Below are 17171 nucleotides of genomic sequence, written 5' to 3'. Positions count from 1 at the left end.
AAATATACAGCATAAATGGAAAATTAAACAATACAAATGGAAAAGATCGAATATTGCAACGTCTGACATGTCATAAAACCTTTCGCTGACAAACTCGTTACAACATATGTACATGTATTAATGTGACTGCGAAACATGTTTATATGTGTTTTTAATACAAATACATTGTTCCAGCAAAATATACATGCAAATGTATGTTCAAGTCATGTTCACAAAGGCTTCTAGTGACGTGTTAAAAACGGTCACACGATTAAATGAACCATTTTTCGTATTTTATATTGAAGCATTATTTTAAGATATAGAATTCGCCAAAGCGACAACTTTGATGAGATTTTCTACTTAGTTTGATCGATTCAGCTTCAGACTTTGGAGGAATATGTCAAAACAGATTGGTTAGCATGTGTGTTTATATTTTTACAAGCTCAAAATTGATATAAAGCATCTGTTCATCTAAATTGATATCAAAGAGAAAAAAGAGCACTGTCGCATTTTGTAACTGTTTCATTTATTTCACAACGGACAATCCTGATTAAACATCACCGACTTTCAGCTCTTTGATGTTTGCGTTAGGATATTGATGGAAATATAATGAAGCTGAAACAAATATCCTAATGATGGATTGTTTTTTCTGAAACGGACTAACTGCACTTCTAAAGAGCATTTTTTTTAAAGTTAAGGATGTTTTTTTTCGATGGCATTCCTTTACTGAAAAGATTTTTTTGACAAAGCATTGTACGTGTATAGCTATTTAAAACATTGAATGAATTTTGTTGCATAAACATTGCTCTTTTTTAACAATTTCATCTAACATTAAAAAAAAATTAATAGCTCGCGTTCGAAAATTTCTATGTATAATTTCGAATGATAATATGACACAGAACCGTGATCATTCTACGCTTTGACATTCAATCAAATCTTTCTTTTTTCTTTTTTTCTTTTTTCTCTGTCACCCTGACTCTTTGACATTAAATAGAAGTTGTTTATAAAAAGGAAAACAGCCATGAAAAGTTATATTGGCACTTTGAAACCTTTGAAGAAGACTGAAAGTTTAATAAACAGATAAGCATTGCCAAAACGAACAAAAATTTACGAAAATATCTGCGGTGTTATGTGTAACATAATAGGGAGAAGAACAGCAGAATAACATCCCAGAAATATACCCTAACTTTCTACCAACAGTTAAAGACTTTCATATTTCATTCACAAAGTGAACGATTAATAAGGATTGTTTACATTTCAACACGCGTATAGTTTACACGAATTCCGAGATGAAACATATGCTCTGCGAGTATGGCGACCAGGCCAGAGATATAGACAGCTTTTTAAATGAGAGCAAAGATCGATCCTGAGATATAAAGTGTGCAGCTTTTTCTTCTTTTCCATTTGCAGGTGATTGCTTATTTATACAAAGTGTCATCGTGAACGGATCTGTTTGATCTGCCGCTAACTTGGACGCTAATCTCATCCTTGCAGGCTTCTCTCCGACTGGATGTATTCTCACGAGGTAAGGCTATATGGTCACGAATCTTTTCCTGAATTACATTAATTAACGATACTGATTAGCTAATCGTTAGTGCATTCAAAAGACTATCTCACTATAAACATGTTTAAATGTGTTCACAGTGTAAGACTACTAGTTATATATTCCGAGAAAATCAATCATATCGATAATTTTCAGACGTCCAAGAATTTTTTCCCCCTCAGTGACTTGTTTGTAAATGGATTTCCCCTCTAATGTTCATAAGCTTCCATTTACATTTGTATTTACATACAACTGATGAATATGAATTATTCATTGTCATCGAGTTATTAAGACCCACGGAAACACCGGTGATTTCTTCATTATGAGAGATACCGCTATGCTGACTTTTGCATGCACCTACCGTATAGATCTTGATACAGAGTTCGGACCCCTTTGTACGTTTTATTCAATGTTTAAATACACTAACATTTGTTTTTACGAGACTTTTTAAATTTTTAGGGAATTATCCAGAAATTGTTTTAGTTAAAACTCCGTTTATTGTTGTGGATGTTAAGTTTGCATGATAGTTATGTTTAAAAATGCATAAAATTTCAGAACGTCTTTCATATGAAGTATAGCACTTCTTAGGCGCGTGCCATCTCGACGAATTTTTGAATGTGTTTCAAAACTTTCAGATATTTATTTAAGTATTGACAACTGCATTTCAATATTCTTATTTGTGTTCATTGCTTTTCTGTCGGACATTGATGTGTGCCTTTTTTATAAATACAATCTACACCTAGCGACAAGTATTGACAATGTTTAAATGTTTTAAATCTGAACAAACAGAATTTAAAATGAAAAGTGAGAGTATTTGAGGGTAGCAGCACGCTTGTAAAGGAGGGAATTTACTTCATGTTATTACATATATATAAATTTAAGAATCCATCCCATTGATAAGACAACTCTGATAAGTAAAATCAACTCGAAAACTGTGAATGGGTGACCCCTGAACTTTAAGAATCCTATTGTTCAGCCTATACTGAATAATTGAGCATAGGTGTAATATGGTTATATGATATCCAGTCAGAAAATCGAGAAAATACATGTACAAGGTTATTTATCTTCATAAAAAAAATATTCGTTTGAAAAAAGATATCTTGTTTTAATGTACGTTACCAATAAAGAAAAAGGCCATGTATCTAAATGAAGAATTACCGTGTATTTGACCGAAATCGGATATAGTTTATATCTATCATAGAATCTGAGGGTTATTTAGCCAAATCAGCACTCGGGAAAGCCATAAATTACTTTACCTCAATAGAAGGAAAATAAGGATAAGCATTCATCTTCTCCACAAATAAATTGAACTTATTGGATAAATTTGTCAAGACAGAGACAGATTTATATGCATGCTACCATACAGTTTTCTCTAATAAGACAGATAATTAATTTTCCTATTCGCAGATCATCGCGTATATTTTAGTCAAGAACATGCCAGTTTTCATTGAGCAGGTAACGACATGCAGTAAGCATATTTCGTCCTGTTACAAAAATATCAAATTTCTTTTACAAAATCTCAAAAGCGACAGAAAAATCTTTAAGGAAATTTCATCTATAATGAAATAAGAAATGGCGTGAGTTATTTTTCCATAAATAAAGTACTTTTTACGCTGAATCTAACATCTGAGTTTTGGGTGCGCGCTTCAGCAATTTCGTCTTGAAAGGTTAATATCTATTGATTACAAGCAACAAGTCTTAATTTCTCAGTTTCAAGGAGACCTTCAAAGGCAAACACGCTATGCAACATGAAAGTGTTGTTATAAATCTTACTCAATCCTTTCATGTTCAAACCATTTTTTTTCTTTTCACAATTACAGATTATGCACTTCTTGATTAAAACTGGTGATTGTAGTCATATATTATTTTTCCAACAATCGATCATTGTCGTGTAGTTCATTGCTGTAAATAATGCAGTATTTTCTAGCTCATTGCATCCACGCAAATATACACCGTTTACTGTGTAACCTATGATACATTGGTTACATTTAGTCTGAAATTGCCAATTTAGGCAGAACAGGATAATCTATGTTGATTTAGCAAGACTTTCATTTATTGTAAGAAACGGTATTGTGTTGACGTCTATTTCGATCAATTTTATAATTAAAAAAAATAAAGATTTATTCTCTGGTCTTTGTTAAGAATTAAAAGAATGTTGTTGCTCGTGTTGTTGAAATTTATTACACGATACAGAAGTATATTGAACATACAGGCACGTAGAACGCGGGGGGGGGGGGGGGGCAGAGGGACCCGCCCCCACTTTTTGATTATAGTATTTTGCTTTTCTTTAGATGCTTGTTGGCACCCCTCCCCACATTTTTGTTGCTGCAAGGTCGAGCACTGGCAAATTCCAGGATTTGGACAGTTAATTAGATTTTTTCTTTTTGTTTGTCAGAATTTTTTGGGAAGTTTGCCCCCTCCCCCTACACTTTTGAAACCGTTGCTTCGGGTCTGACATACATAGTTGCATATACGCGTTTGTTTTCTTTGAGTTAAAAGTATGAGAAAAAGAAAAGAAAAACAATTTTGTTATTGCAAGCAATATCACTTGTCATCCCGAACTGATCCCATGGATGTAATACTGGAGTTGAAAGCAGAGTAAGCAACTAATTTTCAGAAGTTCTGACAAAATTTCAATTTTCAGAAAATTTTCCATATTTGTTTCCACAACAACGAGAGCTATTTTGGGAAATTTAAAGCAATATGAGCTGCAACTTTGATGTCAGAAATTTTTGTTGCAGAATTGTAATTATCCATTTCAATGACAGAAAAAAGAATGTTTATAAACTTCTGTTGTTCATATTTACAACGGAAGAACTTTTTATAAGCTTTTTTGAAGCAAAATTACATTATTGTCGTCCTGAACAAGGTTGATTTCTTATATACAATACATGACCTATTTATTTGATTGTATAGAATCCTTTATTCTGAAACAATTTGATACTTTATTTCTGTCTAATTGATCAAAAAGGTTTAAATTACATACAAATTTATCATAATAACACATTTTAACAGCAAAATAAAATTCTCAAAAATGCAGCTCATACTGCTCTAAACCCCAGAGACTTTGAGAGACACTAACACATCAATACTAAGCAGTTTGAAATAGTATGAAATTAAAAAGAAATTTTTCTCTTGTAGCCATGGCAACAGTGAAAAAATTTGTACCGATTTCATTTTTTTTTTTTTTTGGCAGAAATCAGTTTGACTTGGTGCGAGGAAAGATCGTTTTATGTATAAAAACCATTGGCTGGCCAGTTACTGAGAGAAATGAGATTTAATTTTCATATTTCACTTGTTTCAATGGCAAAGGTTGCCATTTTGAAAATTTTAAATGTTAAATGCACCACTTGACGATTATCATTTCTGTAAAGTTTTTTTCTATTAAGATTGACTAAGCTATCTGCAGACAAAATTTTAGGTGGAACAGTAACAACTAATAAGTTGCACCTCATTTCGTTCGGTTGACAAAAGACATTGATAAACAGCAGCCCCGAAACAAAAAATAAAAATGTAAAAAATAAATAAATAAAAGAGAGAAAACAAAGATCCAAAAAATTTATTGAAACATTCTTATAACATCAGGGATCCCGAGTTCACTCGTGGCCGTGGGACCCCTGAAAACTACATTCATTTTTAGCTCACCTGAGCCGAAGGCTCAAGTGAGCTTTTCTAATCGAAATTTGTTCGTTGTCTGTCTTCGTTGTCGTCGTAGGCGTTGTCGTAAACTTTTCACATTTTCATCTTCTTCCCAAGAATCACTGGGCCAATTTCAACCAAACTCGCCACAAAGTATCCTTAGGTAAAGTGGATACAAGTTTGTTCAAATGAAGAGCCAAGCCTTCTTCCAAGGGGAGATAATTATGAATTCGTGAAAAAATCTTCCTCTCAAGAACCACTGTACTTGAAAATATTAACTTATGTGGAATCATTGTGAGGTAGTGTAGATTCAAGTTTGCTTAAATCATGACCCCGGGTGTAGGAAGGGGCCATAGGAATAGAATACCAAGGAAAAAAACTTTGAAAATTTTCTTCTTAAGAACAGCAAAGTCATGATTGGCCATATTTATATGGAAGTATCCTCAGGTAGTGAAGTTTTAATTTTGTTCAAATCATGACCCCGGGGGTAGGCTGGGCCACAATGGATGATCAAAGTTTTACCTAAGAATACACAGGAAAAAAATCTTCTCAAAAACAGCAAAGCCATGATTGGTCATATTTATATGGAAGCATCCTCAGGTAGTGTAGATTTAATTAAGTTCAAATCATGACCCCGGGGAAGGGTGGGGCCACAGTGGATGATCAAAGTTTTACATGGGAATACACAGGGAAAAATTTAAAAATCTTCTCAAGTTCTCAAGTAGCAAAGCCATGATTGATCATAATAATATTAAAACATCCTCAGGTAATGTAGATTAAATTTGTTCAAATCATGACTCCCAGGAGAATAGAGGGGCCATAACAGGGAATCATAGTTATACAAAGGAATATAAAGGATATATCAATAACAATTTTCTTCTTAAGAACAGCAAAGCCATTCTGTGTCATATTAATTCAAAAGCATCCTTAGGAAGTGTAGATTTAAGTTAGTTCAAATTATACCCCCTCTCCGGAACCACATTTATATTTAAACCTTTCAAGAGTGAACTGATTTTTTTGTTTTTTTTTCCTAGCCAAAGTGCTCAAGTGAGCGATGTGGCCCCTGAACCTCTACTTATAAACTGGCTGCAACGACGTCTTTCGAGGGATTGCATATCCTGATTGTTTTTCTTATCTTTCGATCAATAGCAATAAGCCTTTTGGTGACAAACAACTTGTTATACAGTACATTGATGTGCCAACTGCTTCCTTTACTATTTATATTTTATTTCAACTTATGAAAGCCCTAATTTGATTGGTGCTTCTCAATGAAAAATGCTGGTCCGAAAAAAGAATCAGGTATTTCAGGGGTACAATGACCACAAGTAGACTCAGGAACCCTGATGTTCTGAGGATGTTGTTGAGAATGATATTGCATAAAGTCTTTGAACGCTTTCACTTAATATAGAATCATTTCTACGACATAGAGTAGTTTCTGTTAGTTACCTAGTCAAATTCTTAAAAAGTCAATCCGTCTGATATTACTGGTATCACTTGGCCTTCGGTTCTCACGTTAGATGTAGTAAAAGGGTTCTTTCACTTTGCAAGAAATATGACTTGTTGAAAACCATACTGTCAGAATTGCGTAATGTAAATATAGTCTGTTAGACACTCATTGATGAAAGGAGAAGATGGTATAAAGAGTACGGATGATTAGCCATCAAAAAGTCATCAAGTTTTTGGATGAACTTTTCATTCATGAGAAAATCCAGCGAATGCTATTATACTGTAATCAAGAATGAGCGAAAAATGTGCACTGATGGACGAACCCTGATGAATTCACAGTCTCAAAAACACCAAAAAACGTCATCAAAACGTTATCCGGAACTTTAACTTCACAATTAGACATGAGAATTTAGTAATTTCTATAATATATCTAAAGGAGTACACTAGTAGAAATTAATACCAATAGGCCAGAATTTAATAATTTAACAAAATAGCACACTATTATAGTTAAATAAATGTGTCATGTAAATTTTATATTTACTGCCACCCGATAAATTCAAAATTTACAATATAACAAATGTTTCAATGGCAGAATTTCGTCACATTATCTACGATTAAAAAAAGTTTTATATAGTATTCACAAGCTGGTTGCAATACACAGTTCGTTTGTTTATTTTATGATATTTATGTAATCGTGACATTGTTTTGTTTATGCCTTTAAAACACACTTCTACTACTGAGTAAGTTTATACCTAAATAAACTGTTTATTTACTTTGTGAAACTCATGAATCTGCAGAAAATACAATTGTATTGAACACCAAGAATCCATACTGCCACTCACTTGCCAAAGGGATATCTACTTTTGTACAGTATATAACAAATACAGGTTTATTTATACATAAAATAGCCCTAGCTATGGACCAACCAAATCTTTTTCTGTGCCCAATTTCAAACATTAATTTAAAAATGAGCCCTAATGTCTTCATTGCTTGTAGAATTTCAAGGTCATTTCAAAAAAATTTTTCTTTACCAGGAAGCCACCATGTGTTTAAGTGCAATTTTATTTCCCTTATAGATCTATTAGATCTTATATAATATAGATAAAAAACTACTATAGTAAACTATAGTTAACTATAGTTTACTATAGTATCAAAGTTTTCACTAGTTATTCAGAGTTTTTACTATAGTTAATCAAAGTAGTTTTACTATGAATTTCAGATCGTTATATTTATTTATTTTTAAATTCCCACAAGCATTTTTCTTCTATCAAAAGAAAATATTACATGTATATTTAGTTATTTACGTATTATTTAAAAACGTTATATCATTGGTATGTATTTTAAGGCTCTAAATCTTCAAAGAAGTTCTAAAGTTTCATAGTAAATCAAAGTCTCAAAGTTTTAGCTATAGGTTTAGTTTTAACTATACTAAAGTTTTGTTGGGGATGTTTTAAGGAAAATATAAATTTGATTTCTTGAAATTAGCCAATCTTTTCATCTAGTACATTTTCTAGTAATTTTCATTTTATGAGAAAAAAAAAATCGATCGAATTTTTTTTTATTCTTTGTTTTCTCATCAATAACATCTCTGTGAAATACATGTACATTGTAGCATATCTTTATTTAATTCAGAACTTTACAGAAGTAGAAAAACATGCCATTTTAAATATTGATTGAGGACGTGACAAGAGTCCTTAATTAAGTCTATCATGAGGACATAATACAATATTCATATGAATTTAAAAACAAAAATCAACTTACTTTGAGTCGTATTGATTCTGTTACCTAATCTATTATATCGTTCTAATGCAAACTCTTAACATTGAAGTTTAGACATTTCATCTAAATCAAATGCGTCTTTTCGGTAATATTGAGATTTAACTCCGAGCCTTATGTTTAAATCTTTTAGACAAAGTATTATCGTTAAATATGAATACAGCATTGATACATGTATATAACCCTGAATGTGCTTAGTTTCTGTAATAATACGTTGTCATTTTTAGTTGTAGATGTGTTTGAATTCTGACAATTTTGAAATGTTAAAAATGTTACGACACCCTCTTTTCCATTGGAAATAATAACAGGTTACGATAATGCGTGTACTTGTAGGGACCACCATTTCGTTAATAAATCATAGACGCCTTTGATTTTAAGTCAATTATGATGTCCTAGTACAATATCACATCGATATTTCCTTGTAAAGCAATATCCGCGATTTCTTGAAGATGTCATTACAAAGCTCCTAATAATTATTGATGTGTCATAGGAGTGTTTTCCAGGGAATTTAATTTCCACTTCCTGCCAGAAATTAAGGACGATCGGTGAGGTGGTTCAAGAGAAAGGCTCTTCACGAGAGGAGAGAGAGGGACTCTATAATTGGAAACATAACTTCTATCGTAAAGTAATCACGCTCTATCTCTTGGCATTGTGCTTGAAAACAAGATGCCTGTCCAAGCGATAGGAGACGGCGATACTACTATGGAGCTGGGCTTTCCCTGCCAATGCTATTAGAGACAGTTAATGCATATTTCAAGTGATAACTTGCGGCTTTATTGTTTAAAAAGGACATACTTAGAAGAAACCAGTCGCCCTTGCCATTCAATTAAAAGCATAACTGACAAAACAGTCTGAATCGATAATTCCATGATTTTGGAAGTTAACGAAGATAGTTAAACATGTAAATATAAAAAAAAGATCATGCCATCAAGAGGTGAAGAGCTTACAGGAATAATTCCTGCTTATTCAGCGAAATGAATTGATTGAATATATTAATGTCCAACCTCACTGAAATGGACGATGCTTTAAAGATGGAAGAGACTGGAGATGCTAACCAGATAATCTGATAGCTTACAAGGTAGAACTGGCAGTTTGTATCTGCACAAATACTCTGAATTTTAATGAAGACTCCTTCACTCGCCATGTCAGGGATTAATGCTAAAATTACACTGCTGGTTTGTATGGAAAAAAATAATTAATGCATTTCTGTATTGATCTTTATTTTCACATCAACGTATGTAACAGATATAATTCTGTAACACTTTCTCTTCCCTACGTACCTTAAAAAGAATAATGAAGGATTCGTGTTTCTCATGAACTTTTCAGCATAAAGTTGTACTTTAAATAATACACTTTTATGGTGAATTTGTGCAAAATTTCAGTGAAAACTGTGCATTAGGGAATAAATTTACACGAATTGTTTCATACGTTCACTTATTTTGTTTTGCTACAATAACATAGTTGATTTATAATTTGTTTCTAAATATGGGTAAAGCTTAGGAGGGCTATTCGGAAATTATTGAGACATTTACTTTAACTTCATAAAAGAAAAGATCAATTTATCAAGAACAAATAAAAGAAATGTGCAAATTTTCTAGTAAATATTAGATAAGTCCCGATGAAATTTAAAACTTGCATCTGGAGCAGTCCGCAGAGATTCTATATTCAACGTCATTTAAAATAACGTCACTTCAGTAATAGATCTTTCTTTCTCACATTGAAACGATCGGAAAACGTAAACTTCTTTTTCTGTAATCACTAAAAAACATTCTAGAAATTAAAATGACTCTTTTCTTAAGCTCTTCAATAAAAAATTAATGCGTGTAGGTACCTCATGTCAAATTGCCATGAACGTCATTTACAGTTTGACTAGCAACTTAAATAGGACGTTATTTAGGCTGTGATAATTAATGGTCGTCCGGCTCCTTTGCTTTCACCCTGGTTGAATAATTTGTCAGGAAAAAGTCTTAATAATGAACTAAGCCCTAGATATGTTCCCTTCACCTGCAGGTCCTTGGTCTGGACAGTTCTCCCTGGTGCTACACAAATTTTATGCAAGTCCGCCTTGACGTCAAATTTCATTTTTTTTGTCATAATCAGATTTCTATACTGCACGATGAAAATCTTTGATAATCTCCGTATATCGAATCGAAATTCTATCAAACTTGCGAAATATGAAGTCAAAATAAAATTGAACAATTACATATATAATTCAAATAATTTTCCCACGTACTCTGAGTCCACCGGAAGTTACTGATTTTCATTACCTGATATTGTGACAGCGCCAGGTATCTCTATCTAAATTGTGCTTAGCTTAGTCCTAACATAATGTAGCATGTAATTCTGGTTACCTGATATCGCATAGGCAAATAAAGCAGCAGTTGGCTTGTACTGTTTTTTCTCGGCACCGTTTTCATGTAAGCCATGTGTTTAAATATTTAACAATATCGCAGGCTACGAAAGCTTTCGTGTCATCGGTTAAAGATATTTTCCCAATATGACATATACTGCTGAGCATTCGACAGCTAATAGCTTTTACGATGACGGTGACATTCTTTAATGTCAGAATAAATGTTCACCAATATTATCCTTCAGAGTGAAGTCGGATATCATTCATAATCAATTTTACTGTTTTGTTAAAATTCTTCGTTTTTAAACATGTCTTTTAAGGACTTTTAAGGACTTAAAGTTTAATTATAGCATTAACAAGCTGTAAACTGTGCAGTGTTTTATAATCCCCATTAAGTTACGATCATATGCCAGAAGCACAGAGTTGTCACCTGACCAATCAGTTTAATAGAGTCAAGAGACAATATGTTAGACTCGAGAGACATACATCTCATACACAGTATTTACAAACAATATATGGTATATATAATGGTAAAACTGCCATCAAACATATATTTTGTATAACACATAATGATAGTTTCAGTAACTGAATTAATAGATTGCTTATAATGTTCTAGCTACGTACCAGAATTTTCCTAAATTACATAATTCTTTAAACATTCTGCATACTAAGTCTTTGTACCAATTTGAAGACACTTGGTCTTCGAGAGTAGCATCTTTTTATGAATTTTTGTCGTAATGTACGTAATTTTAGAATTAAATGGAATTCATCTTCTATGTCCCCTATAATTCACAAAGATTGCATATTCTGTTATTTTTGCTGTTCAGTCATAGTTCAAAATATAGTATACTATTTACTATATGTATTCTAAGTACTCGGTTCACTTTTTTTTTTTTACATCCTTAGCGTTTTGCCATCCCCATATGTTCGTTGTAATCTCCCCTCACAGTTACATGCATTTATTGTATGCCTGATAGTGTTAATACATTTAGCCTATAATTATAAGATGCTGAAGCTGTAAAGTTTAGGCAACTTTACATGGGGAATGGAACTCACGTCATCAAAAACAATATATAAGTGACAAAGGCTAAAAAGTCTACAAACCCTAGCCTTGAAACTACCATTTTGTTTTTACTGTGATTGCTGATTTCTGATCGTGACAGGTGGTGAAGCTTTCTGCAGGATGTTATATAACCTCAGAAACTCATAACATTATCATTAACATTATATATATATATATATATATATATATATATATATATATATATATATATATATATATATATATATATATATATATATATATTTGCCTGAAACCATAAAAAATTCTTTTATGTATACTATAGGAAATGATCTGAAATATTTCACCTATCCCTCCATTTTATTCATGTGATCTCTCTTTTTAATCCCGTAATAACATGTATTCTGTACACAGTTTAAAAACTGAAATTAACGTTAAAAATCACTGACGTAGATTTTTCTTCCTTGGTCTAAGTCATTGACGCTTGAAGGATAATAAAGAAAATATGACCTCAAGGTATATTAATTTGCAATATTGCGATTTCATCCCCAGAAAAAAATTGCAGAAACTGCATGACGTCAATAGTTTTATAACTGCATGATTTTCAGTTGTCTGCGAGAAAAGATCAAGAGAAAATCAACAATAATTTTCTTTTTAAAGAAAAAATCATTAAACCAAAGAAAGATTTTTCTATTCGAACTTCATTAACTCCTTTTCTGAAAAATTGTTCACGTCAACAAAAACCTTGCAGCACGTTGCAGCACCTGATTTTAGAATCAGATGACAATTTAATATCGGAATTTTCATTAGATCTTAGACATTTGTACAAGATACACTGCAGAAAACTCCTTAGTAGATTGTTAATATCCGTATGACTGATTAATCGTGACTCCTGAATGACAGACTGGATACAAGCTGAAGAAGACACGGGCATCCGAAATATTTAAATAACGACATTATAGTTAACAAAATTTCTAAACCTAATTCCTTTTTGGGAGTTGAATTCCTAAGGCCATCACGCAAAAACCGCGCAATGATTTTGTATGAAAAAAAAATGTTCCACTTCTATGCCAGCCAATTTACTCAGAAGTGTACATTAAAAATGAAATACATGTATATGCATCCGCTGAAGAAAGTTAACACACAATATCTTTCATTTCCATTTAACATTTTGTAGAAAATAGGTTGAAAAAAAATTATTCTACATACGAAATTAATTCTAATTAATTTTTTTTCAGCTTTCATGTTAATGGGAACTATAAACTATGATCATTACATATACGACCCTACAATACATTTACAAATTTGCAGAATACATATTAAACTTTTGTTTGTTTGTTTGTTCGTTTGTTTTTTGGTTTTGTTTTTTGTTTGTTTGTTTTTTTGTTTTTGTTTTTTTTTTTTTTTGTTGTTGCTTTTTTTGTTAAAAATGACTGCATATCATGCAGAATACATATTAAACTTTTAAAGTTGAACGAACAATTTGACAGTATGTATAATGTATTGTTATTTTTGTTTGTTTTGGTTGAAATGGAAGATTTCAACATCATTAATAACAGCAAAAAAATATGCATCGCTTTATTGTAAAAACTATTCAAAACTCAATAAAATATTGCCTACTGATAACCAATTTTGATAAATGTACCTCTAAAAATAGCAGTAAAAAGGGGGTTTAAGTAATGATTTCTTCCGACAAACATTAGCAGAATTTGGCAATACTGTTTCCAATAGTCTTTTCGGGTGATTAGAAAGCTTTTTAACGAGTATGATAATTGTGCAAAATTAAATTGTTTTTCGTGGAGAAAAGGGCCCATGTGACATTTACAGCAACCTCTGGAATACTCAGTAGACCCGCCATCCTTTTGACTATCTATAAATTTGTGTTCAAAGAGTTATTTTCTCACCAAGCATAGCTAAACAATGATCATAAATGAATGCACAATACACATTCCAACATCTTACTTTAATTTTCTTTTGATCAAAACTTTTTACTTTAATTTGTAGCCACTTATGTAATATTGGTTTCTATTTACGTACATATGTACATGTATTTAAAAAAATACCTTTTTAAATAAAAAAAAATTAATAAACATTTTCTTGCAAAGCTATAACTGAATTGATTAAAATCAGTATACTAATATAACTAAATATGAAATACATATAGTGAACAAAATCATATTCAACGAGTCCTAAAATCCGAGCTCTCCGAGGAAATAGAAATTGTCGTCTGGGGGAAAATGGTAGAGACACCGGTTGTTCGTCTGCAGTCGGTGTCTGTAACCGTTGTCATTTCAAGCTGAGGTGATATGAGGAGATCGGAGATCATGAAGATATTGATTATTAATACAGCTTCCTCCAATATCCCTAATTAAAACCTTCCTGGAGTTTGTTTACACAACTGTGATGATCAGTTATAATTGCGCCTCGTCACTTTAATTCACTGAGCATTTTCATTTGTGTTTGTAGATTAAGCCGGGATCGAGCTAGTGAATTTTGCTGTATTCCTCTGCTGGAGCAGGTTTTTTAACCCAACATCTCCAATAAACTGAATTTTAATCCTGTAAAACAGACAGGATAAACCATTTCCTGTCGACTGGCCTGTTTAATAGGATTTTCGTACTGTTTACGAGTGACCATGCAATTCTAGTTTCTTTCGTGAAGCCGTCAGAATCATTAAAGAGGGATTTGTTCACAACAGTTATGCTTTGTCTACAAAGCTCAATGGTACAATTTACTTATTTGTTTTAAAGGGATCTTTAATGATAAAGGAACTACAAAATTTTATACGTAACAATTGTGATGGAAAGTCTCATTACATTGTGGAACTGATGTAAGATAAAGAATTCATTAAACGTATCCATCGATTTTAACACTGTTTGGGAATATCGGCTCACTGTTGATAAAACCGTGTCTTCTATTGAAGGATCGCTAGTTTACGGCATTATTTCCGATCCTGTACTTACTTCACTTAGGAGAGCCATAAATCAGTGTGCGTTTAATTTACAAATTATCATTTATGACCGAATAGGCTGGACTAAAGCAAAAGTGTTACTTGGAGAAGACTTGCCAAACAGATATCATGAGTTTAGAAATTCCGGATGGGTTAGGAGATCTCCTGCGTGATTTTACTGTGGCTGTCTTGCGTGATAAGCCAAACGATCTCTACGATTTTGCAGTGGATTATTTCTCCAAGGTTAAAGAAACCAGGAAACCGAAATCTATTCCAATGTATGTGATTGTGGACGAAGACGACGAAGGGGCAGGGGAACCAGATAAGGAACAGTTTAAACCTAAAACTAGGAAGTATAATCGTTATGCCAGGCGTCAGTCGGTGTCCGCCGAAAGGTACGACCCGGAAGCGGATGACGATGATGAGGATAAGGTTATTTATCCAAAAACGGACGAACAACGAGAACGCCTGACAGAGGCTGTGTGTGGCATTCTTCTTTTCAGATGTTTAGAGCCAGAACAGATGCAAGATGTCATCGACGCCATGTTTGAGAAGTCGGTAAAACCCGGTGAGTATGTTATTCACCAGGGGGATGATGGAGACAATTTTTACGTCATAGATCATGGTCTTTATGATGTTTTAGTCAATGTAAATGGTCAAGAGAAAAAAATTCATCGTTTTGACAATAAAGGAAGTTTTGGAGAACTAGCTTTGATGTACAACATGCCACGTTCTGCGTCTATTGTAGCCGTATCCGATGGTGTTTTATGGGCCATGGATAGAAACTCATTCCGTAGGATAATATTGCGAAGTGCATTCAAAAAGAGAAAAATGTATGAAGAACTTCTAGAAAATGTCACAATGCTGAAATCCTTAGAACCGTATGAACGAATGAATCTTGCAGACGCATTGGTGACCAGAAATTATTCAGACGGAGAAACAATCATAGCTCAAGGTGATGAAGCGGATGGTATGTATTTCGTGGAATCAGGGATGATCAGAGTTACTATAAATCATCCAGATGGAGGGGAAGAGGAAGTAGGGCGCCATGGCGCCGGAAAGTACTTCGGAGAACTTGCTCTTATAGAAAACAAACCAAGATCAGCCAATGTATACGCCATAGGTAAAGTAAAAGTTGCATTTTTAGAACGTGATTCTTTTGAAAGACTTTTAGGACCATGTCTTGACATTATGAAAAGAAATTCAGAAATTTATAAGAATTATACGGAAACATCTTAAAGTGTGCAATGTATGAGAGAAATTCATATTCATGATGAAACAATGGATCATAGCAACTTTGAAAATTTCATAGACACCAAAGTAACCATTACTTCTCTATAGATATCTACACAATACCGTGTACATGTACACTGATTCTTCAAATTGACATTGAAAATGTTGCTGAAAACATGTACGGAGGTTATAAATCTATTCTAACGTTGAATCAAGCGGGATCAAGAATAACCAGTTAAGCTTTGATTTGCACCCTTCCTGTATTCTATCTAGCTGACATTCTTGATTTCTGCAACGTAAGTGTTCGTTTTTTTAACAGCTGGGGAAAACGATGTGGTGTACTTGATAATAATGGCTAGAGCACTTGGAATTGAACTTTTTCCCAATCATCTTCCTAATTGAAGTAGTGTATGTATTGATTTTGTATTACTCCTTCTCCCCCTATAAAGTATTCATGCATTGCATCCGACAGTCAACGTTACGGTGCTTCAAGGTGTTATTAATTGACAATTAATTTGAATTTGTGAGTAACTGCATATCAATAAATTATTTTTTGTTTACCATTTGAAGTCGAACTGTCAATAAATAAACTGTTGTCACTGTGGAAATTGTATATTTTCAGCAGTGTGTTTTGTGACATTTTGTCATTTGATCTTTATATTTTCTATTGGATACAATACACATCTCAAGGGATGCTATTTATTTTAGTATCAAATGACTCCAGTATGACAATACTTAGTGATACTATTCATATGGTAATTGAAATATTTCTATAGCATGAAATATTTACATATTTTGATCAGTAAAAATATCAATATTGTTGCATTGTGGAACATCTTGAATAACTGTCAAACATTAAAAAAATCGGAAATTTATGATCTCTTGATATATTTGTATGTCTTCAATGAAGAATATTTTGTATCTAAGAAAAGCTAGCCAAAGTCTGATAGCCTTGTAGCCTTGTTTTGTTATGTCATAATTTTAATTGAAGTAAACTCTCTACGATCTGTTATCGAATTTTAAAATATCACTGAATAACTGAAAAAAAAAGTTATATCCAAAAAAAGTTATTCAAGCTGTTCAAAATAAGCACTATTTCAGACAAGTGTTTACGTAGAGAAAGTGGGAAAATCAGAAATTGCCCACAAGAAGGGACTGCCTCCTCTCCGAGTTCCTATGTAGCATGTGATTCAATAAACGATAGCACATGCTTGGTTTAAAGGCACAGGGAACT

General features: G+C 32.8%; 1 protein-coding gene across 1 annotated transcript in view; it reads left to right on the top strand.

Moving 5' to 3' along the window:
• LOC133181666 (cAMP-dependent protein kinase type II regulatory subunit-like) overlaps nucleotides 1-16811 on the top strand; it is a 29493-nt gene extending 12682 nt beyond the window's left edge. Inside the window, exons 2-3 of the mRNA XM_061316222.1 lie at nucleotides 1390-1504; nucleotides 14221-16811. Of these exons, the coding sequence (XP_061172206.1) occupies nucleotides 14834-15943 (1110 nt within the window). The 5' untranslated portion in view covers nucleotides 1390-1504; nucleotides 14221-14833 and the 3' untranslated portion in view covers nucleotides 15944-16811. The remainder of the gene's footprint in view (nucleotides 1-1389; nucleotides 1505-14220) is intronic.
• The last annotated feature ends 360 nt before the right edge of the window (nucleotides 16812-17171 follow it).

This window comes from Saccostrea echinata, unplaced genomic scaffold (genome assembly GCF_033153115.1).
Source record: "Saccostrea echinata isolate AGI-Se365-2 ecotype Australia unplaced genomic scaffold, CSIRO_AGI_Sech_v1 ptg000009l, whole genome shotgun sequence".
Classification (NCBI taxonomy): Eukaryota; Metazoa; Mollusca; class Bivalvia; order Ostreida; family Ostreidae; genus Saccostrea; species Saccostrea echinata.
The sequence above is the reverse complement of the archived record's forward strand: the minus strand, read 5'-3'. Positions and strand labels throughout refer to the sequence as shown.